Below are 23,130 nucleotides of genomic sequence, written 5' to 3' on the forward strand. Positions count from 1 at the left end.
ATAGGGTGGATGCAGCCAGGTGGAGGGAAGGACAGGATGAGAGCAGCCAGGTAGAGGGGAGGATAGGGTGGATGCAGCCAGGTGGAGGGGAGGACAGGGTGGATTCAGCCAGGTGGAGGGGAGGAAAGGGTGGATGCAGCCAGGTGGAGGGGAGGAAAGGGTGGGAGCAGCCAGGTGGAGGGGAGGACAGGGTGGATGCAGCCAGGTGGAGAGGAGGACAGGGTGGGAGAAGCCAGGTGGGAGGGAGGAAAGGGTGGATGCAGCCAGGTGGGGGGGGGGATAGGGTGGATGCAGCCAGGTGGAGAGGAGGACAGGGTGGTTGCAGCCAGGTGGAGGGGAGGACAGGGTGGTTGCAGCCAGGTGAAAGGTAGGACAGGGTGGGAGCAGCCAGGTGGAGGGGAGGAAAGGGTGGGAGCAGCCAGGTGGAGGGGAGGACAGGGTGGATGCAGCCAGGTGGAGAGGAGGACAGGGTGGATGCAGCCAGGTGGAGAGGAGGACAGGGTGGATGCAGCCAGGTGGAGGGGAGGACAGGGTGGGAGCAGCCAGGTGGGAGGGAGGAAAGGGTGGATGCAGCCAGGTGGAGGGGGATAGTGTGAATGCAGCCAGGTGGAGAGGAGGACAGGGTGGATGCAGCCAGGTGGAGGGGAGGACAGGGTGGTTGCAGCCAGGTGGAGGGGAGGACAGGGTGGATGCAGCCAGGTGGAAGGGAGGAAAGGGTGGATGCAGCCAGGTGGAGGGTAGGACAGAATAGATGCAGCCAGGTGGAGGATAGGACAGGGTGGGAGCAGCCAGGTGGAGGGGAGGACAGGGTGGATGCAGCCAGGTGGAAGGGAGGACAGGGTGGGAGCAGCCAGGTGGAGGGGAGGAAAGGGTGGATGCAGCCAGGTGGAGGGGAGAATAGGGTGGGAGAAGCCAGGTGGAGGGGAGGAAAGGGTGGATGCAGCCAGGTGAAGGGGAGGAAAGGGTGGGAGCAGCCAGGTGGAGGGGAGGACAGGGTGGATGCAGCCAGGTGGAGGGGAGAACTGGGTGGATACAGCCAGGTGGAGGGGAGGACAGGGTGGATGCAGCCAGATGGAGGGGAGGACAGGGTGAGAGCAGCCAGGTGGAGGGGAGGACAGGGTGGATGCAGCCAGGTGGAGGGGAGGAAAGGGTGGGAGCAGCCAGGTGGAGGGGAAGAAAGGGTAGATGCAGCCAGGTGGAGGGGAGGAAAGGGTGGATGCAGCCAGGTGGAGGGGAGGATAGGGTGGGAGCAGCCAGTGATAAGGTACCTCTATGGAAGCCTGCATCCCGCCCCCCCACCCCCCCACCTTGACTTGTTCTTACCTTGGGGGATATATAAAAGAATGACTGGCACTTTCTCTCTGGCTCCCTCGACCTGGCAGCCTTGTGGTTCCTCTTCTCCTCTCACGGTCCTCTCTCCCCTCCTCCTCCTCTTCCCACTCCCTCTCAGCATGTTGGGGGCTGCAGTACACTCTCAGGGAATCGTCCTGGGCCTGCTGGTATCCGGGACTACATGTCCAATAATCCTCAAGTTGTTAGTTTCCCAGCCATTGGCCCTGAATGTAGCTAATAGGAGCGGGCATTGCCAGGTGAATGCTCAGCTCAAGGAGGAGAAGGAGGGATGGAAATCCCCCGCAGCTGCGACTCTGCCTGTGCCACTCCCTTCACAGAGCCTGTCAGTTTTGGCACCGCTGCCCTGTGTCCTGCGTCAGCAACGTCTGATGGGGGGTCGGCATCAGCACAGCCTGCTCACTATTTTCTTGGGGGGGAGGGGGGGCAATTGACCCGTTGCCCCCCTCCTGGATCCGCCTCTGATCTCACATGGATCTATTCAACTGCTACAACAAGAAATATATGATTATTTTACCATGTGGGACTGGGAGTAGTTGAGTGGAATTTTGTCTAGATGAGGGTGATAATATATCTGTTGTGTCAGCCATGTATTTTTTATCTGCACAAAACCTTTTTTTATAGATTTTGTGATAAACGTATGAGTTTTATACGAGGTGTACCTAAAAAGTTTGGTGAATCGTATCAGAAAACAAACAAAACAGAAGATACAAACAAATTACCTTTATTGGCCTTCAAAATAATCACCATCCTTCACCACACACTTTTGGCAATGTTCATAAAGCTTCTGGAACCTGTCAGAAAAGGCCTCTTTAGGAATCTATCACAGAACCGCAGGAAAGAATTCCTTATGGATGATGACATAGTTGTGAACAAGCACGGTTCCTTTCGTGTGAAAGGCATCAACTGATCATCATTGCAATTTTGTCTGGCTCATGACAATAAAGAAATTTCTACAGCATCTTTTGGATTCAAGTGTGCGATCATTCTTTTCTTCTCTTCTTGATGATGACATAGTTGTTGAAGAAGGCGATCAATATTGTCTTGACCTTGGATATTTGCAAACAACTCTTTTTGAGTCGTGGGGAAGACAGTGAACACCATACCATTGATTTCTGCTTGGATTCCAAATCAAACTGGTAGCACCAGGCTTCACCCAGTGTGATGATGGTTCACAGAAAGAATGGATCCTGGTCACACATGGTAATGAAATCTGCAGAGGTTTCCATCCGTTTTGCTTTCTGTTTGTCAGTCATCTTGTGCGGCACATACCGGGAACAGATCTTCCACTTACCCAAATCTTTGCGGACGATGGTGCACACCGTATCCTTGCTAATGCCCAATTCCTCCGCCATCAATCATAGAGGCAGTCAACCATCTTGACTCAAACATGGCTCATCCTCAGTCATTTCCTTCCCATCGCAAAAGCGTTTCAACCAGCCATAAACATATTTTCTGCTCACAGCTTCCGTCCTGTACACTTGCACCAACATTTTACGGGTCTCATCGCCGGTCTACTGCCCGCAGCAGGTTTACCCTGATGGTCACGTGTACTCCACACTGGGTAGCACTTCTCAACGTGTCTCTGAATAGCCATGTGCATGCGCGTGCCTCTGGCCCATGCTTCTGTTGAGATATCGGACCATTCACCAAACTTTTTAGACACACCTCTAATTTGGCGATATCATTTTGATGTGTGTTAATATGTGCTCTCTATGTGCCTTGAAAGTCATAATCACACTTATCTTTTGGAACTTTCCATACAGTATGTAGCAGAATTTCTAACCTTTTCCAGTCTGATGAGAACCTTCAAGGCCAAAGACAGCTGACATCTTTCAATATGTAGTGGGTTGTGAGGCATAGTGGGTGCAAAGATGGTGAAAGTCACTGGGCGCCAGACACTTCTTGGATGCAAAAGAGGTTTTATTTCTTTTAACAGTGCTTTTTATATTTTGCAAGGAAAAGAGGGTTAGGGTCAGGACACCCTTAAGTAGTTACAATTTCAATTGGCAGACTCTGAGAATTCAATAGGAGGACAGCCGTACAGGAAAGGGCCCCAGCAAGGTGCCACTTCTGTACGTGCAGGTTTGCTGTCTCCTATGGCAACATTATCATACAGTTCCTAACACAAAGTTCAACAGTTCTCTCAGCTTCACTACAATGTCCACTCTTCAGCTCTTCAGCCCCTTGAGCTCCTAGTCTCTCACTGGACTCTCTGATTCACTGACTCTGAATCCCGTAAGCACCTCAAGGCTTTTGCCATGGTATCTCCCTCAAGCGCCACCTACGCTTCTCTGCTGGGTCCCTAGCTTGGCACACCAGATACCTTTCAAGCTTCACCCCTGCTGACCGGCTCGATCCCTGGCTTGACACACAAGGCTGCTCTGCAAGCGTCACCTCTGCTGGTTAGGTCCCTGACTTGATCACCGCCTGAAGTTTCCCGATTCTCCACCGTGCCCGTTCGGTGAGAATACTGCTCCGGTACTTGCTTCAGTTACTCACTGTGGTCCCTGGTAATAAGGTGGTTGGTCCCTTAGTGGCGACAGCTTCCCTTCTATCTCCGACCACGACAGGTTCTACAGCCAGCAGAACCGTCACTTTTGATTGGACTGAAAGCCGCAATCCCAACCCTGCGCTGCCCTCTTACTTCTGGATAGGCCCTCACACAGCCTGGCAGCCAGTTGCCCCGGGATAGGCCCAATCTCAGGCCTAGCAGCCCAGGGCAGACAACACACATCCACCCAGACGGCAGTCCGGGTGGCACAGATTACCGATCCCCTGACTCCACCCGAATATATAGGTTCTCCCAGCAGGCTAATGGATTCAAGAAAACCCCTGCCCATTGGCTGAGATATCCCATATACCCCTAACTTGAAATGTCCTTCTCACATCTAATGTCACCAAGTGCCTGGCCACCTAGTGGCAGAAGATAAAAGTTCAACAAGGCAAAACTTAGGAAGAATTCAATGGATCTCTAACAACTATCTACATTAGCTGGTCCTGACAAGGGATTTGGTGAGGAGCTCCCTGACTAAACCCCAGGGCCCTACAAGTACATAAGGGATGCTGGCACTGAGCAGCATACAATAATCCTATGTGTTTTTTTACCATCCTGACGTAGCTGTGTGCTACATATATGATACAAATAGTAGCATCTTCTGTGGTGGAAGTAGCAAAAAAGAATATAGGCCTATACAGACAATTCTGGATGTGCAGGAATAACACGGTCACTAGTATGCATGTAGTCAAGCTCAAATGATAAAATACAAAGACCGCGCTCTGTGCTAAAGGTATTTAAAATACATAGACTGCATTGTGTTAGGGTGACCTAAAGGTAGGGTCGCTAAAAACGTCCCAAAAAAATGCTCGTGCTCAAACTCAAATGGCCTAAACAATAAAAATTCCAAGTCCCAAATTGAGTGCTCGTGCTCAAAGATAGATGCGGGATTCCGTACTTGATAAGTGCTCAGACAAGGTGCCCCCACATAGATGTAAACGCACCCCTTAGAGTGGACCAACTATCTCTAGTATGGTCAAACGCACGTGTGGGGCAACCCCTGTAGATCTTCTTTAGACTGGTGTTGCCTGGGATAAATGTTCCTCATGTGGATAGATGTGACAAAGAAACCTCATTGCGCAATAACGTTTAAAAATGTATTCCAAATATAACAACATAGTAGTCAACTCACATGTAAGGGTGCCTAAAGCCTGGCACCTGGTGTGAATAGCAGGTAAGTTATCCAGGAAGTTACCCAGAGTTATCCAGGAAATCTTATCCAGGAAATCTGCCCATAGGCAATGGTAGACCACTGCTGCGGTTAGTGTTCGATTTCCGGAAACGGGTGTTGGGGCGGAAGTATGTCGAGATGACGCGAATCAACCTCAACGCGATTCAGCCTATCAAATAGACCGTCATCAGGAAGTCATCACAACTACCTGATGACGGCCTATTTGATAGGCTGAAACGCAGCATTTTTTCACTGCAGCTGCTAATTATTTGATCTGGTATCACTACATTTATATTTAGTATTATTTAGTTTCCTTTGGCGCTTTGGTTATCTAATCAATGTAGTCAAGCTGACAAGACTATAATCTAGACTTGTGTTGTGCAGCCATCATCTTGAGGCTATGGAAAGGTAGGGATGTGGGATGACATGCTGCTGGCCCCTCCAGTATAGTTTTTGGGAGGAATAAAGGTGATCAGACAGAGGGGGGTCCAAAATGTCCAAGATCTTCTCCCTCATCTCTCTTTAAAGTGGAGTTCCACCCAAAAGTGGAACTTCCACCCATCAGATTCCTACCCCCCCTCCGGTGACACAGTTGGCACCTTTCAGGGGGGAGGGGGGTACAGATACCTGTATATTACAGGTATCTGTACCCACTTCCGGCATAGATAGCCGCAGAATCTGCGGGTATTTACGCCACTTCCTGCTCCCTCCCCGCTGCCTGCTGGGAAACACACGGGTCCCAGAGGCAGCAGGGACCATCCGTATTGCGCTGCGAGACTCGCGCATGCGCAGTAGGGAACCGGGAAGTGAAGCCGCACGGCTTCACTTCCTGATTCCCTTACCGAAGATGGAGGCGGCAGCACCCGAGGACAGAGAGACGTTTCGGCCTCGGGTGCCGACATCGCGGGCGCCCTGGACAGGTAAGTGTCCATGTTTTAAAAGTCAGCAGCTGCAGTATTTGTAGCTGCTGACTTTTAAAAAAAAATTTTTCGGCGGCGCTCCGCTTTAATGTCTATGGGCACTAGAGCTGCACGAATTTTTTTACTTAGTATAAAAAGATCACAATTCTCTCAAGATTCTCGCAACATAATTTTTTTTAGGAGAAAGAGATTGATTGATAGAGATAGATTGATTCAGAGAGATTGATTGAGAGAGCAATTGATTGAGATTGATTGAGAGATATTGATTGAGAGGGATTGATTGAGAGAGTGATTGATTGAGAGTAATGGATTGAGAGCGATTGATTTGAGAGCAATTGAGAGTGTAACGAGCCTCTTGCTCGCTCGGTTCCACTCTCCCGACACTCCTCTGCTGCTATAGAATCAAATTGCAGATGATTGCAACATCTGATTGCTTGGTCATCCAATGCTCCGGGATTAGAACTACAGCTATGTGCCGTTCTAACCCAGTTGTGATAGCTCAGAACAAACACCAGGCAGGCTGTATGTAAGTTCAACCAGGAATCTCCTTTATTGCAAAATACAGGCTCTTTTATACGCTAAAAGTGGAGGTGCATACCTCCGACTCATATTACTCTGAACATACACCTGTGACCAGAAACCTAATTAACATGGGCTAATTAACTAATCCCTTTAGGCAGCCTAGATGACTCAGACATGACCTTTAGGCCAGACTGGCCGCCTGGTAGCTAAGAAAACACAATCAACATAGACTCTTCTTCACACAATAGCAGTTAGTTAATTAACACAAACAACAATGGGGATCTAATGACTCTTAGATCCCATAGTAGACTTATTTACAATACATATTCTAGCAGGCAATAGACAGGTGGCTGGAATTGACATCAGCGTCTCCTAACAGTATTTGTCCCAGCATTATGAATCAGCCACTATTCCAAGCTTCATGACAATACTCCCCCCTGGGAAACAGTCCAACAGCCACAGTGGGACCCGGAACGGGTCAACTCGAGGATGTTGGAAAAGTAGTCTTAAGGTTCCAGGTTCCAGATAACCCATCCGCATTCCTGTTTTGAGGCCCTGGCCGATTTTGTATGGTGAAATTGTACGGTTGCAAAGCCAGGCTCCACCTTAGTAATCGGCCGTTCTCATCCCGAATGGCATTACCCGAAACTGGTAAAGGCCGAACGGGGTGATGAAGGCCGACTTTGGAATTGCTTCCGCTTCCAAGGGAATCTGCCAGTAGCCCTTACATAAGTCAATAGTCATCAGATAATGTCCCTGAGCTATTTTTTTCCAGCAATTCGTCCACTCTGGGCATAGGGTAGGCATCTGTCACAGTACAGTCATTCAGTCGCCTATAGTCCACACAAATTCGGGTTGTGCCATCCTGTTTTGGGACTAATACTACAGGGGAAGCCCAGGGGCTTGCCGATGGTTCGATCACCCCTAACTCGAGCATCTCCCTAATCTCCGCTCTCATCCCTTCTTGCACTGCAAACTGGTAAAGGCCGAACTGGGCGATGAAGGCCAACTTTGGAATTGCTTCCGCTTCCAAGGGAATCTGCCAGTAGCCCTTACATAAGTCAATAGTCGTCAGATAATGTCCCTGAGCTATTTTGTCCAGCAATTCGTCCACTCGGGGCATAGGGTAGGCATCTGTCACAGTACAGTCATTCAGTCGCCTATAGTCCACACAAAATTGTGTCGTGCCATCCCGTTTTGGGACTAATACTACAGGGGAAGCCCAGGGGCTTGCCGATGGTTCGATCATGCCTAACTCAAGCATCTCCCTAATCTCTGCTCTCATCCCTTCTTGCACTGCTCCGGGAATCCTATAGGCTGGTTGTCTTAGGGGCTTCTGCCCGGGGGTCTCTACCTTGTGCACAGCTTTGTGAGTGTACCCAGGGAGTGTCGAGAACATCTCCTGCCAGTCCTGGAGTAATTCTCTGGCCTGTTCTCGTTCTTGGGATCCTAATCTATCTCCTAGCCGTATATCTTCCACACCCCTGGAACAGTTACTGATTTCAGGAAGCTCCAGCATCGGTAGATATTCAGAGTCCCCAGTGGCAGGAGCGCATATGGCGGCTACGGCCTCAGTCCTCTCATGATAGGCCTTCATCATATTAATGTGGAACGTCCTCTTAATGTTTGTGTCTGCACAGCTGGCAACCACGTAGGTGGTATCGCACAGCTGTTTTACCACCTGATAGGGGCCCTGCCAGGAGGCCTGTCATTTATTTTGCTTCAGGGGTTTTAGTACCAGGACTTTCTGTCCGATATAAAAGGTGCGATTCCGCGCAGACCTATCATACCAAACCTTCTGCTGACTCTGGGCCGATTGCATATTCTCATGGACTAGATCGGTAAGTTCACGCAGGCGCTCCCTGAGTTCCAAGACATAACTAAGGATGGGGAGACCTTCTGGATCCTCTACCCCCTCCCACTGGGCCCTCACTAAGTCTAAGGGCCCCCTAACCCTTCGCCCATACAACAGCTCAAATGGGGAAAACCCTGTGGACTCTTGGGGTACCTCTCTATAGGCGAACAGTAGATGGGGAAGATATTTCTCCCAATCCTTCCTACTCTCCACGAAGGCCAGAAGCAGCTGCTTCAGGGTCCCATTAAATCTCTCACACAGCCCATTAGTCTGAGGGTGGTAGGGGGCGCTCTGGAGGGGTTTAATCCCACAGAGACGCCAGAGCTGCTGCGTCAGCTCGGCTGTGAACTGGGTACCCTGATCGGACAATATCTCCTGGGGAAACCCTACCCTAGTGAATACCCGCAGTAAGGCATCTGCTACTGTATCAGCCTGGATATTGGATAAGGGAATGGCCTCCGGGTAGCGGGTGGCGTAATGCACCACCGTAAGAATATACTTCTTCCCGGTGGCACTGGGGCGGGCCAGTGGGCCTATAATATCAACCGCTATACGGCTAAAGGGTTCTCTAATGATCGGCAGGGATTGCAGCGAGGCTTTTGGGTGATTCCCTGTCTTCCCTACTTTCTGACAAGTCTCACAGGTCCAGCAGTGTTCTCGCACCTCAGCATGTAACCTGGGCCAGAAGAACGCATGAGACAACCGACTCCGGGTCTTAGCTATCCCTAAATGTCTGGCCAAGGGGATGTCATGAGCCAGCCGCAATAGCTCCCGTCTGTATTTCTGGGGTACAACTAGCTGTTTGTGGGGACCCTGTCCCTTACCGGTACCCATTCCCTCGGTGTAACGATAAAGAAACCCCCCTCCCACTCTATTCTGTCTTCCCCCAACCCCCCTGGATCCTTGCCTGCCCTGTCCCGATAAACCAGCTAATGTTGGGTCATTCTGAGTCTCTTGCCTAATATCGGAGGGAGAATCCCAGGACACAGGGTTGTCAAGTTGGGGTAATGTAGGAGGATTTGGTCTTACCTGGGTCCCCATAGGAGTGGAGTTGCCTTGAAGTTGGCTCTGACGTCGGGTGGTCACGGCCATGGCGGCCTCTGGGGCATATGAGGAAGTCAAATGCCCCAAATCGTTCCCCAAAAGTACTTCCGCGGGTAACTCACGTAGTAATCCCACTCGCACTTGTCGCTCCCCTGAGCCCCAATCCAAGAGGACTTGGGCGGTGGATAAATGTAGCACCTGGCCCCCTGCTACAATGACTGCAACAGCCTGGCTGGTCCGGGCCGACTGGGGAATCATGTGAGGCTGGATGAGGGTAATCGTAGCCCCAGAATCGCGGAGTCCCTGGGCTGGCTGTCCATTAACCCATACTGCCTTACGATGGTGCTGCCGATTATCTCCGGCAGCAACGTGGACGGGATCAGCCTCAAAAAGTTCGCCAAACTCTTCCTGAACATCTCAATGGTTGGGCTCGTTCTGGAAGCAATCAGCCACTGGTCTGGATGGATGAGCAGTCTCTCAGTACCTCGTGGATTGGGTAGGACAATATCGCTGCAGATGACCGGTTTGGTTACAGCTATAGCACTTAGGTCCGTTAGGAGGGTTGGGTCGGGTTGGGGGTCTAGAGGCAGACCACTGAGGTACTGAAGTTGGGTTAGAGGCTGGTAAACTGGGCTGAGATAGTGGATAGCGCTCGCTTTCGCCTGACCTTCGAGAGTCCAGATATTCATCAGCCAAAGTAGCCGCTTGCTGTACAGTCTGTGGTCGCTTATCTCGCACCAAATCCCGTACTACCGGAGGGGTGTGGTTAAAGAACTGTTCTAAGAGTACTAGCTGGGTGATGTCCTCTATGGTATGAGCGTGGCTTCCCTGGAACCAGCCCTTAAGGTTCCGCTGCAGACTATGTGCCCACTCCACGTATGTTATGTTTGCTTGTTTCCGGGATTCTCTAAACTTACTCCGACTGACTTCAGGTGTAATGGCAAATCAAGCTAGCAGAGCTTCTTTTACCCGGTCATAATCCTTAGCGTTCTCATCCTCCAGGGCCCGATACGCATCGGCTGCTCTGCCAGTCAAATTACTCGCCAGTAAGGCAACCCAATCTTGGTACAGTACATTATGTATCTGGCATAGTCTCTCAAAGTCCTGCAGGAACGCTTCAATTTCCTCCTCTCCTTCCTTAAATAGTTTGAACGCCCGAAAGGGCAACTTACGGAAAGACGCTGTATCTTTAGGTGTTGTCTTCGATTGCTGTATTTCCGCCATTCTCCGCTCATGTTGCCGCTCTAGTTCTCTCTCTTGTCACTCATCCTGCAGCTGGATGTCTCTAATGGCATTCTGTATGGTGGTCTCTGATGGGTTAGCACCATATAATGCCAACCGCTCTCGAACTCGTTGCTGAAACAAGTCTTCAACTGACCGGGGTCCCGCATCACCATCCCTCTGATCCATCTTGGCTAGCTCACTGATCAGGGTGGCCTTGTTCTTTGTCCCACCGGTCCCTCAACGGCTCTCAAGTAAGTCTTTCAGCGTGGCTCTCCTGCAGGCTGCATAGCTGGCCATTCACTGTGGTGGTTTGGAGTGTCCCAGTAACTGGAGAGCAAATCCCACCGCTGCAAACCAATGTAACGAGCCCCTTGCTCTCTCGGTTCCACTCTCCCGACACTCCTCTGCTGCTATAGAATCAGATTGCAGATTGCAACATCTGATTGCTCGGTCATCCAATGCTCCAGGATTAGAACTACAGCTATGTGCCGTTCTAACCCAGTTGTGATAACTCAGAACAAACACCAGGCAGGCTGTATGTAAGTTCAACCAGGAATCTCCTTTATTGCAAAATACAGGCTCTTTTATACGCTAAAAGAGGAGGTGGATACCTCCGGATCATATTACTCTGAACATACACCTGTGACCAGAAACCTAATTAACATGGGCTAATTAACTAATCCCTTTAGACAGCCTAGATGACTCAGACATAACCTTTAGGCCAGACTGGCCATCTTGTAGCTAAGAAAACACAATCAACATAGACTCTTCTTCACACAATAGCAGAGTTAACTAACACAAACAACAATGGGGATCTAATGACCCTTAGATCCCATAGTAGACTTATTTACATACATACATACATACATACATACATACATACTTAAATACACATTCTAGCAGGCAACAGACAGGTGGCTGGAATTGACATCAGCGTCTCCTAACAGTATTTGTCCCAGCATTATGAATCAGCCACTATTCCAAGCTTCATGACAGAGAGAGATTGAGAAATTGATTGAGAGCGATTGATTGAGAACAATTGATTGATTCAGAGCAATTGATTGAGAGAGATTGATTGATTGATTCATTGATTGAGAGAGAGAGACCAAAACATTCCCCTAGAGTGGGACTTTTGAGGCACTACCATCAATGATGCAATGTAAGTAAAAAATATATAATTTTATTACAAAATTCAAAAGTACAGCAAAAAATATATACAAAAATACAAATCAAACACAAACAATATATATATTAGTTACCATCTAAGAAATTACAAAATTAAAAAGAAACATTAACATCACACACAAAAAACAGATAACATTCCCCCCACATCCAGTGAAGGTATGTGTGAGAGTCATACTCACTTCCCTGGGAGACCGTTGTGAAGCTGATTTTATGCCTTGGATACTTCTATAGCACATGTTTTTTGGAAGTGAGTATGACTCTCACACATACCTTCACTGGATGTGGGGGGGATGTTATCTGTTTTTTGTGTGTGATGTTAATGTTTCTTTTTAATTTTGCAATTTCTTAGAAGGTTATTCTCACTTAATGAACCCTGATGAAGGATTCCCCGAAACGTGTCGGTTCAGTGAGACTTATTACATTTCCACTTTTAGTTTTCCTCTCAATGTGATGCAGTTGTGTCCAAATTACATGTCCTTGCTTTTTGATGTATCCCATTGTATATATTGTTTGTGTTTGATTTTTATTTTTGTATATATTTTTTGCTGTACTTTTGAATTTTGTCATAAAATTATATATTTTTTACTTACATTGCATCATTGATGGTAGTGCCTCAAAAGTCTTACTCTAGGGGAATGTTTTGGTCTTTTTGGATTTTTGGGATGTGGCACACCCTCTGCTTAGTACTACTCCCTGTCAGAGACCTCTTTTTCCTGATTGAGAGAGAGAGAGATTGATTGAGAGCGATTGATTGAGAGAGAGATTAACTCAGAGAGATTGATTAATTGAGAGTGATTAATTGAGAGATTGATTGAGAGAGAAATTGATTGATTGAGACTCTCAATCAATCAATCTCTCTCTCTCTCTCAATCTCTCTCCCTCTCAATCAATCTCTCTCTCAATCAATCTCTCAATTAATCAATCTCTCTCTCAATCAATCACTCTCAATTTGAGAGTGATTGATTGAGAGAGTGATTGAGAGACAGAGAGAGATTAATTCAGAGAGATTGATTAATTGAGAGATTGATTAATTGAGACTTGATTGAAAGAGAGAAAGATTAAGCATTTGATGATTCTAAAAGGAAAAAAAGTAATGCAGCTCACATTTCCTCAGTGCAGTCACGCTTGTTCCACAGGGCCTCTGTGAAGAAGAAACGTTGCTTACCCGACCGACCAATCACATTCTTCTTTGCCGAGTGACGTCAGCACGCTGGCTCCCACGGCTTCCCCTCTGCTCCGAAACGGGGAAACATCCCGGGGACAACATCGATCGGTGCGCGGCGGCGCGGCGCGCTTTTCAGCTCACAACATTTAAATTGCTTGATGATCAGAATCGCACAAATCCGGAGTTGCGATCGCAGGGGCGGAGAATCGTGATAACGATTTATCCGCAATTAATCGTGCAGCTCTAATGGGCACCTTAAGAAACTGTTCCTGTCATATGAGATCACATGGATCTATTTCTGGTTGATTACAGTGGAAGGAGATGCCACAACAGGAAAAAATCGAAATGAAGAAAATACAAACCTTCTTATTTTCAGAAAGAATTGTGTTTGAATCTTCACCCCAGATAATGTAGATCTGCAGTTCAACTAAACTATTGAACCAACCTAACTATTCCCATTATTACCGAGCTGGGTTCCCAGGTCTGTACACCCCCTGTGCCCTTTATGAGAGGTTCCCACCATCCCTGTGCCGAGTTCCCGGGTCTGTACACCTCCTGTGCCCATTATAAGGGGGTTCCCACCATCCCTGTGCTGAGTTCCCAGGTCTGTACACATGCTGTGCCCATTATGAGGGGTTCTAGGAGCTTAAAAAAAAACACTTATGTGCATGGAGCCTCATAGTTTTACCAAACGATAAATAAACATACAAGTACATTAAAGGGAAAAGGACCTTCACTAGTGAGCTTCTGCAGAGATGTGAGGGTGAAACTTTTTTAACAAATACTGTTTCGTGTTTCTGAAACGAAGACTGCAGTAATAGACTGCAGTTGCAGAAAATAACCAACAGATGGCTCCCTACCCAATCATATGATAGACAGTACAAAGAGGCTGCAGAAGATCAGCAGCATGGTGATTCAAAGAGGATGAAAAAAAAGGGGAAAACGATTTAAAAAATTGTACTTGTTTATGATACATACTGTAGTGTCTTAGCAAACCAAATGACATCCTATTTGGGTCACATCTACTAACATTCATTTGAATCATAGTTGCTCTCATGGCACTTAGATCTATATGTGGTCACACATGCCTTTATATAAACAAAAGTTGAAATGTCAAAAAGCTGAAATTTCAGAAACAGAAAGAGCAGCAGACCACTTATAAAGACTTTGTCTGGGTCAGGGCTAGAAGGTCCACCAAAACCAGATGCTTGCTGCAGGTCAACTTCCTGAGCTGTCATGCTTTGTATATACAGTACTACTTCTTGGAGATGTGGGAGATGAAAACTGAACCCTAATGATGATGGACATGTTTTGTTTTGTAGAATACCCATGGAACCCTGTGGTGCAGGAGATACAGACACCCAACATATTTCATGACACATGGGTCACCCTTCAGTGTCCTATCTCTGAGTATTTCCCAGATGATATCACTGTGACATGGCTGATAAAAAACAAGAATCAGGAGATATATGAGGAGACTGATAATATGGTTAGCAATACAATAACCTCCAGGAAAGGAGATGATAACACATACAGCTGTACAGCCAGTCTGACCATCACCCCCACACTGAGTGTCCACCAGGGGGCGGAATACATCTGTAGGGTGGATCACCCCTCTCTGGAGAGACCCATCGAGAGAAAAACGAAAAGACTTATTATAAAGGGTGAGTGTTTGTATTATTTGCACAGATCTCACATTACAGTGGTTCCCTAAGGGCTCTTTCACATGGGGCGGATCTGTGATGATCCGCCCCGTGAACACCCGCTTGCTCAGCGGGGATCGCTCCGCCGATCCCCGCTGAGCAGGAAGGTGACAGGTCCCTCGCTGCACACTATGCAGCGAGGGACCTGTCAGAGCGCCGCTCTCCCCTATGGGGGATCGGATGATGACGGACCGTAGAGTCCATCGTCACCCGATCCGATCCGATCCAATCCGAAAACGGATGGCAAAGTAGGTTTTTCCTCCGTTACACTTTTTCGGATCGGAGCGGGTTGGATGTCAGCGGACATGTCACCGCTGACATCTGACGCTCCATAGAGATCTATGGAGGGTCCGTTCAGGTCCGCCTAAAAAACGGACAGTCCGTGTGAAAGAGGCCTAAAGAGGCCCTGTCACCAACAAACAATTGGGGTAAAAGCTCAGAAAAATAATAATTTTAACCACTTAAGGACCGAGCCTCTTTTTGAGATTTGTTGTTTACAAGATAAAAACATGTTTTTTTTGCTAGAAAATTACTTAGAACCCCCAAACATTATACATTTTTTTCTAACACCCTAGAGAATAAAATGGTGGTCGTTGCAATACTTTCTGAAACACCGTATTTGCGCAGCGGTCTTACAAGTGCACTTTTTTTTAAAAAAATACACTTTTTTGAATTAAAAAATAAGACAACAGTAAAGTTAGCCCAATTTTTTTTTATATTGTGAAAGATAATGTTACGCTGAGTAAATTGATACCCAACCAGTCCCGCTTCAAAATAGCGCCTGCTCGTGGAATGGCGACAAACTTTTACCCTTAAAAATCTCCATAGGCGACGTTTAAAAAAATTCTACAGGTTGCATGTTTTGAGTTACAGAGGAGGTCTAGGGCTAGAATTATTGCTCTCGCTCTACAAATAGCAGTGATACCTCACATGTGTGGTTTGAACACCGTTTTCATATGTGGCGCTACTCACGTATGCGTTTGCTTCTGCACGCAAGCTCGGTGCGACGGGGCGCGTTTAAACATTTTTTTTTCTTATTCATTTTACCTTTTTTATTTTTTATTTTTACACTGTTCTTTAAAAAAAAATTGTGTCACTTTTATTCCTATCAAAAGGAATGTAAACATCCCTTGTAATAGAAAAAAAGCATGACAGGACCTCTTAAATATGAGATCTGGGGTAAAAATACCTCTGATCTCATATTTACACAAAAATGCAATAAAAAAAAATGTCATAAAAAAAAAAAAAATGGCCCTTTAAGAGCTGTGGGCGGAAGTGACGTTTTGACACCGCTTCCGCCCTACAATGGTATGGAGACGGGTGGGGGCCATCTTCCCCCTCACTCGTCTCCATACCTAACACCAAGAAGGATCCGATCGCCTCCGCCGCTACCAACGGCTCCGGTAAGAGGCGTAGGACACCGGAGCGCAGCGGGGGGGGGGCCCTCTCCCACTGATAAAAGTGATCTTGCAGCGAATCCGCCTCAGAGACCACTATTATCTTGTATCGGACCGCCGGCCGAAGAAGAGGATACCGGGGTTATGGCAGCTAGCAACAACGATATTCCTCTTTAAAGTTAGGACGTATATCAGCGTACGGCGGTCCGGAAGTGGTTAAATGCTGTCGTGTAGTAACTTACCATACTTGTAATGTGCTGGTTCCCTAGCCAAGTCCTCTCCTTGCACACCACAGCCCTCTCCTTTTCCTGACGCCACCATGGCAGCATACTAGTGATAGGCTCCGCCTCAATTCCACTCCTTCAGGACCAGTGAATAGCATAAATGAAAGGCCTAGTTAGGCCCACCCCATTCTTGTTTTTTTCCTAATACCTCCACTCACCAGTGAAGAGTAAGCAGTACTATGTCCCTACCTCTGCCTCCGTGTAGAATCCGGCTGTGTTGAGTCTCTCCCAGCGCTTGGGCCGCTAAATTGCGCTAAACAGCCTGGGAACCCCTTCTGTAGGTCCTGCAGTGTTTTCTCTTTAGGAACGAAATCTACCAGTAGGTAAGTGTCTGTGTGCTGAGGCTTGGGGGGGCCAGCTAGTTCATCCATTTTACTCCTTTGGCCCCTCACAGGGCTGCCTATCCCTTTTTTTTTTTTTTCTTTTCTGTCTCCCTATATGTTTCCCCTTTTTTACCTTGATCTTTTCCTTTTCTGTGCCTTCTTTGGCTCCATTTTTTGATTATGTTTGCCCTTTTGCTTGTTTTATCCTGTGCTGGACTGTTTTCTCTGTGCTGGAGGCGCTCTTGATGACATCATCGGGCTGCGCCGGTCTGCACATGCACACTGGCTGACGGGAGGACCCACCGATATTTTTCTTTTGGGAAAAGCTGCCCTCTTGTTAATAATGAGGGTCAGAGTCACAGGGTAGATCTATAGATCTCCAGGGATAATTGAAGGGGCTCAAATGGTCCTGGAGGTTTAGTCAGGTAGAGCCTCCTTTGCCTGGCTCTGGATTGTTAGAAAAAAGAAACACTTTTTCATTTTTATTTTTTTTTGTTACCAATGTATATTTTTCTCTTTCATCTCTAAACCTTTCGCTCTCTAATGCTATTTTCCTTTTCAGTTATCCTTGTTTTTTTCAGCTGGCCATCCTTTTTGTCCTCAAACAATGAGTCAGTCACCATTTATATAAAAGACCCTGAAATTCAAAGGTGGGAGACAATCATGTGGTAAGTTTCAGGAAAATAGTGCCTCCCTTTGCGGATTGCTTTGAATTTTTTTCAGCCCCGCATGCGCATGCTTATGCTCTGTAAGTATAAGAGCCATGGAAGGCGGACGTTCTTTGGAGGAACATAGCCCTAAAGGCCGCTCCCATTCAAGGGGAAAGTTCCAAGGATGATGTCTTATCGCTTCTTCCTAGAGCAATGCTACCATCCCAGCAAAAGTCCTGCAGCACCTGTGGAGCAATACCTATGCCCAATAGGCTGGTGAATAAAGACTGCCTGGAGGAGTTCGCAGCTGACAGGTAATACTCAAATATCATTGTTATTGAAGAGGGTGGCGTGAGATTTTATGCTGTACTTATTTCAAATATCTCGGCCAGGCAGACCCCTCCTAGTTGCCTGTCACTAGAAGAGCATCCTGGCACCTCAGCAGGTGGCGTTAACCCACTTAGTTCCGCTACTCTGGCGAGTGGACAGCCTGCAGAGAGTAGTAGCTCTTCTTCATCAGAGGAAGGACCCCAACTGCTTGGCTTCAGTTTTCCCTCCATTGAACTATGTATCTAGATAGTCAAGCAGGCCAATTGTATGGGTAAAGTCATATTCACCCTTTCTTCAGAACAGCAAAGTCCGGAGAGAAAATCTCCTTTATCTGTCTATACGGGTTTTATCCTCGTTAGAGATTGGATAGCATCGCTTTAATTCCTCCCTACAGTAGATACGATGTTTGAAACTTTGGGCTGCATTTGTTTTCTCAGGCAAGTTTGGTGTAAGATACCTTATAATAGGAAATCTCTGTGTTGGTAGGAAACTTAACACAGCCATACCAGGAGTGACAGGAAGTCCGTCCTGCTCCCGCAAGACGGAAAGCAAAGGGATAGGGAATGATCCTCCTCCCAGCAGGTTCCATTCTTCTAGGCAGATGGGCTCCTATAATACATGCATATCAGACCTAGGGGGGTTTTCATCCTGATTCCATTCACAAAAAGAATATACAGGCTTCAATTCAACCCTGTCTGTAGTTTGCAAGGGATGGTGGCTAGAATCCAGTCCAGTTGTAGATCTGAAGACGTTAAACTTTTTTATCCCCTTAGAGATCTTTAAAATGAAGTCCATTAAACCAGTGCAGCCAGATGACAAAATGCTATTTAAAAAATGCTCTAAACATCCCAAAATATTTCTTTCTTTCATAATTGGTAAGCTTGCGATCGGCTAGACGCATTTCCAGTTTAACAGTCTGTCTTTTGGCCTAAGGGTTCTCAGTGCAGTGTTAGCTCCACTCAGAGAACAAGTTCTCCGGTTGCGCCGCTACCTGGACAATATTATTCTTCTATCCAGAGGTCTGAAACAATTGCTGACACACCAAGAGATTCTCATAAACACCCTGCGGGGATATGGCTGCTTTATTAACTCTCTAACTTATCAGTTAGTATGCCGGGAGGTACTCTGCCAACTCCTCTGTTCGGCTTCCATCAGAGAAAACGGTGGCAGTCTAAGAAGGAATGCTGAAGACAGTAATCTCCACTTGTTTGACCATTTCTCAGTGCCTCAATCTTTGGAGCACAATGTCGTCATACCAATAATCCCTTGGGCGCTCTGACTTTGAAAGTTTAAGCTGGGATTCTTAGCACAATAGAGGAAACAGAGTCTGGCACAGTTATGAACTGTTATTCAGTATGAGTAGGAGTATACGGTGGTGGCTGAAGAGGTAGAATCTGATGAAGTCACCTCGTTAGAACCTTTAGACTAGATAAAAATTACTATTCATCTCGGCAAAGATAGCCTGGAAGGCACACTGTGAGAAACCGTTGGTTCAGTCCAATGGGAGATTCCCAGCCAAGTGGGGTAGTCTTAAATACCCTAGTAATCCTAGCAACTTCTTTAGTACCTTTTGCCTTACTACACAGAATCAGGGGAAGATCAGTCTCTCTGCAGTTGAATAACATGGCATCAGTTGCTTATATTCATCACCAAGGAGGAACTTGTGGCAACATGGGCGTAGCATAAGGGGTTGCAGGGGTCACAGTCGCAACCCTGCCCCTAGCTCCAGGGGGCCCCTGCAGCCTCCCTGTCCTATTATCATATCCTCCACAAACTTCAGCTCCGATCTCTACTATGGCCCCACAGCCACGTTCCAATACTGGGCTTCCACTTTGCCTTCCACAGTCCACACCCCTCTGTTCTCATTGGCTGGGGAGAAGCTGTGAGCCATTTCCTGAAAGGAGAGGAGCATGGGGTGAGAACAGCTCAGGATGGGGAAGTGTGTGTGCTGCCAACGTGGAATGGTAACTGAGCTCAGCGAGTTAAGAGGAGAAGAGTGCTGTCCTGTAGCCACAATGGGACGGATGTTACTGGTGAGGTAAGACACCGCTCAGTGACTCCTAGTCACCAGCTGGGATTCTTCGTACCCCCTTCAGAAATTGCTAAAACAAATCCCCTAACACCTCCTAAAGGGGCCTCTGAGGGGCTGCAGGCTCCAGATTTTGTGTCACATGGCTTTGCCCCCCCAGATCTAAGTTGCGCTCCACCCCAAAGCCCTCTGACCACCCCCTCCACCCTGGATGCTATAGCTGGCTGCTGAGCTCCTTTCCCATTACGGCACTCTATACTGCTCCTAGTCCGTAGGGCTGCAATCACATTCCTTTACAAAACAGCCAGTCAGCCACGATCTTCACAGGGTGTATCTGCCTACTGCAACTACACCGCCATTTCGACCAGAGAATTTTACAGGTCAGAACGGCAACATAAAAGCCAGATACACCCTGTGAAGGCTGACAGACTGTGTGTAAAGGAATGTGCTTCCAGTCCTGTGTAGTGTGGGGGGGGAGAAGCTGTATACAGTGCTGGGATGGGAAAGGAGCTCTGCCAAGTGACCTGCTAGGGGTCCCTGTCCTCTGATTCTTCAGCTGTGATCCCTGTCCTCTGATGTAAGGAGGAACTCTGGGAACTCAAAACTCTTAAGCCACTTTGAGTATCTTGGCGTGTGGTGGGTGTATCTGCATGCACGGTGGAAGTGGTGGGTGGTAGTGGGGGAGCCATGTCAACACAGACAGACTGACCATCATGCAAACTTTCCAGAGCACGAGTGGGCCCTACACTGTAGGTCTTCTATGAGCTGGTCCACAGGTGGGGCCAACAACAGACAGACTACATTGCTTCTCACAGCAATTTCAAACTTAGGAGGATGTCTGAATCAGTTCCGCACCCCAAGGCAGAGGGGACAAATGCCTTGATTTTCTCCATGGATCTATCTAGAATCTAGCAATCTAGCCTATAAGATTTTCAACAACATTTCTCGCAATGAGATTCCTCTTGAGGCTGTCGAGAGTGAACATGGTAGTCATATCCATTCCTCCATTTTGACAATGAGGGCCTTGAGTTTTTGTGGCCATTCATCTCATGAGACAGAAGCCAATTCCCCTTTGCACATACGCAGACCGTGGCTGCAAACAGGACAACTAATAGGGGAAGCTTGAGAACCTAGCCTGCTCCAGGATGATCTCTACCTTTTGGAGTGTGAGAAGGCACTTTACTAATAACATCTATGTCAAAATCTGGAACAAGTTTGCATTATTTCTCAGCAGGGCGGGGTATTGATACTACTGCACCTCTGATGACAGCTGTTCTGGGCTTCTTGTAGACCAGATTAGACACGAGCCTTAGCCTAAATTCCTTGAGATTGCAAGTGTCGACTAAGTTGGCAATAACAAGGCTTAAATGTGTTGGAAATCCTTTTGTTTGCACAAATTTTGAAGACAGTCAGGAGGTTTCGACCACCCTGAAAGAGGATCCTTCCCAGTGGAATCTATCGGTATTGGTGGATTTCATATCAGTTCGACCATTTTCTCCAACAGAACAGTGTTCAGTTTGTGACATTACCTACTAGGCAGTATCTATCGCAAGATCTTCAAGCAGAAGGATGTCTGAGATTCAAGCTCGGAGAGCTTCAGGAAGATATATTGTTTTCTTTCCAGAAGGAGTAGACTTGTGTCCGGTAGATCATCTTGTATCAAGGTTAGCGACAGCCCTCCATCTAAAAGTCATCTGGGCATTGCCTAACTTCCCAGAGGATCACTCAGAAGGGTCACACAAATTGGACGTGTCCAGAACTTGAAAGGAGTTCCTATCCACAATTGCCCTTTTCAGATCATGTAATAAGCCTTTTATCTTTCCAGCTGGAATTCATCAGGTAAAAGAGGCAACCTCCTGGACTCTAGTAGGCTTGGTCGTGCATATAGGGCGAGGGGTCGTGAACCTCCTTCAGCAATGGATACATACTCTCCCAGAGCGTTTTGGTCTCATGGGCTCCCCATTCAAAGGCGTCCATAGATTCCATCTGCAAGGAAGTATCATGGTCGCCCCAGGATACCTGGAGTAGATCCGGGGGGCTTGTCATTAGTGGACTGTGGAGGAAGGACTGTTCCATCTTCTGTCCAATTCTAATTTAAATATGATTCGACAAGTAGAACCCACACTGTCAGCTAGTTATTTATCACTAGTATGCTGCCATGGTGGCATCAGGAAAATGGAAAATTGTATCAAATACTTACCGTAATTTTCCTTTCCTGACGCCAAACCATGGCAGCATATGGACCCACCCTTGTACGTTTCGGTATGTAGCAAATTACAAAAAAAGGTTTGGGGCCTAACTAGGCCTTTAATTTATGCTATTCACTGGTCCTGAGGGAGTGGAAGAGAGGCGGAGCCTATCACTGGTATGCTGCCATGGTTTGGCGCCAGGAAAGGAAAATTACTGTAAGTATTTGATACAATTTTCCATTTTCTAGGAGAAACAAATTATTGTTTGTGCTGGCCCAATTCCTCTGAACATCCCTTCACATCCCTGGTAGGGATGGGTGAATTCATACCTCCCAACATTTTGAGATGGGAATGAGGGACACCTATTAACAAAAGCATGTAGGCATAGGACACACACCCTGCCACGCCCCTTAACCACTTGCCTACTGAGCACTGTCATCCCCTTCATGCCCAGGCCAATTTTCAGCTTTCAGTGCTGTCACTCTTTGAATGACAATTACACGGTCATGCAACACTGTACCCATATGAGATTTTTTTTTTTTTCACACAAATAGAGCTTTCTTTTGGTGGTATTTAATCACCACTGGGTTTTTTATTTTTTGCTACACAAACGAAAGACCGAAAATTTTGAAAAAAACAAACATATTTTTTATAGTTTTTTAAAAATTATGCAAACAGGTAATTTTTCTGCTACATTGATGTGCACTGATGGACACTCATCAGGTTGCATGGATGGGCACTGATGAGGCTGCACTAATGGGTGGCACTGATAGGTGGCATTGATAGGCAGCAATGATGGGTGGCACTGATGAGAGGCACTGATTGGTAGCACTGGTGGGCACTGTTCGAACTGCACTGATAATCAGTGCCCTGATTATCAGTGTACATTATCCTTTGACACAAGCTGGTTATCGGCTCTTCTTTTCTCTCCTCATGCTGTCAGTGTGAGGAAAGAAAAGCCGATAACTCTTGTTTACTTCATTGATCAGCTGTCATTGAACACAGCTGATCACATGCTAAATGGCAGCTGTGATTGGCCCTTTACCCCGATCTGTGATCAGCTGAGTCCGAAGGATTTAGTGATCACAGAGAGTGCTGCCCGCAGTGCCATGTACAGTACGCCCTTGTGGCAAATAAAGCCCATGCTGTAGCTGTCTTTCAGCTGTAGTGCAGGCAGGAAGTGGTTAAAGGAGAATTATACAAAAAAAAAAAAAATAGGTAAACCCACAAGT

The 23,130-nt window shown here is 47.1% G+C and overlaps 1 protein-coding gene across 1 annotated transcript in view; it reads left to right on the forward strand.

Annotated features, from left to right (window-relative positions):
* The window catches only part of LOC141148577 (uncharacterized), a 129,530-nt gene that overhangs the window by 63,836 nt on the left and 42,564 nt on the right, over positions 1-23,130 (forward strand). Inside the window, exon 7 of the mRNA XM_073636139.1 lies at positions 14,316-14,657. Within this exon, the coding sequence (XP_073492240.1) occupies positions 14,316-14,657 (342 nt within the window). The remainder of the gene's footprint in view (positions 1-14,315; positions 14,658-23,130) is intronic.

This window comes from Aquarana catesbeiana, linkage group LG06 (assembly GCF_042186555.1).
Source record: "Aquarana catesbeiana isolate 2022-GZ linkage group LG06, ASM4218655v1, whole genome shotgun sequence".
NCBI classification, from domain to species: domain Eukaryota; kingdom Metazoa; phylum Chordata; class Amphibia; order Anura; family Ranidae; genus Aquarana; species Aquarana catesbeiana.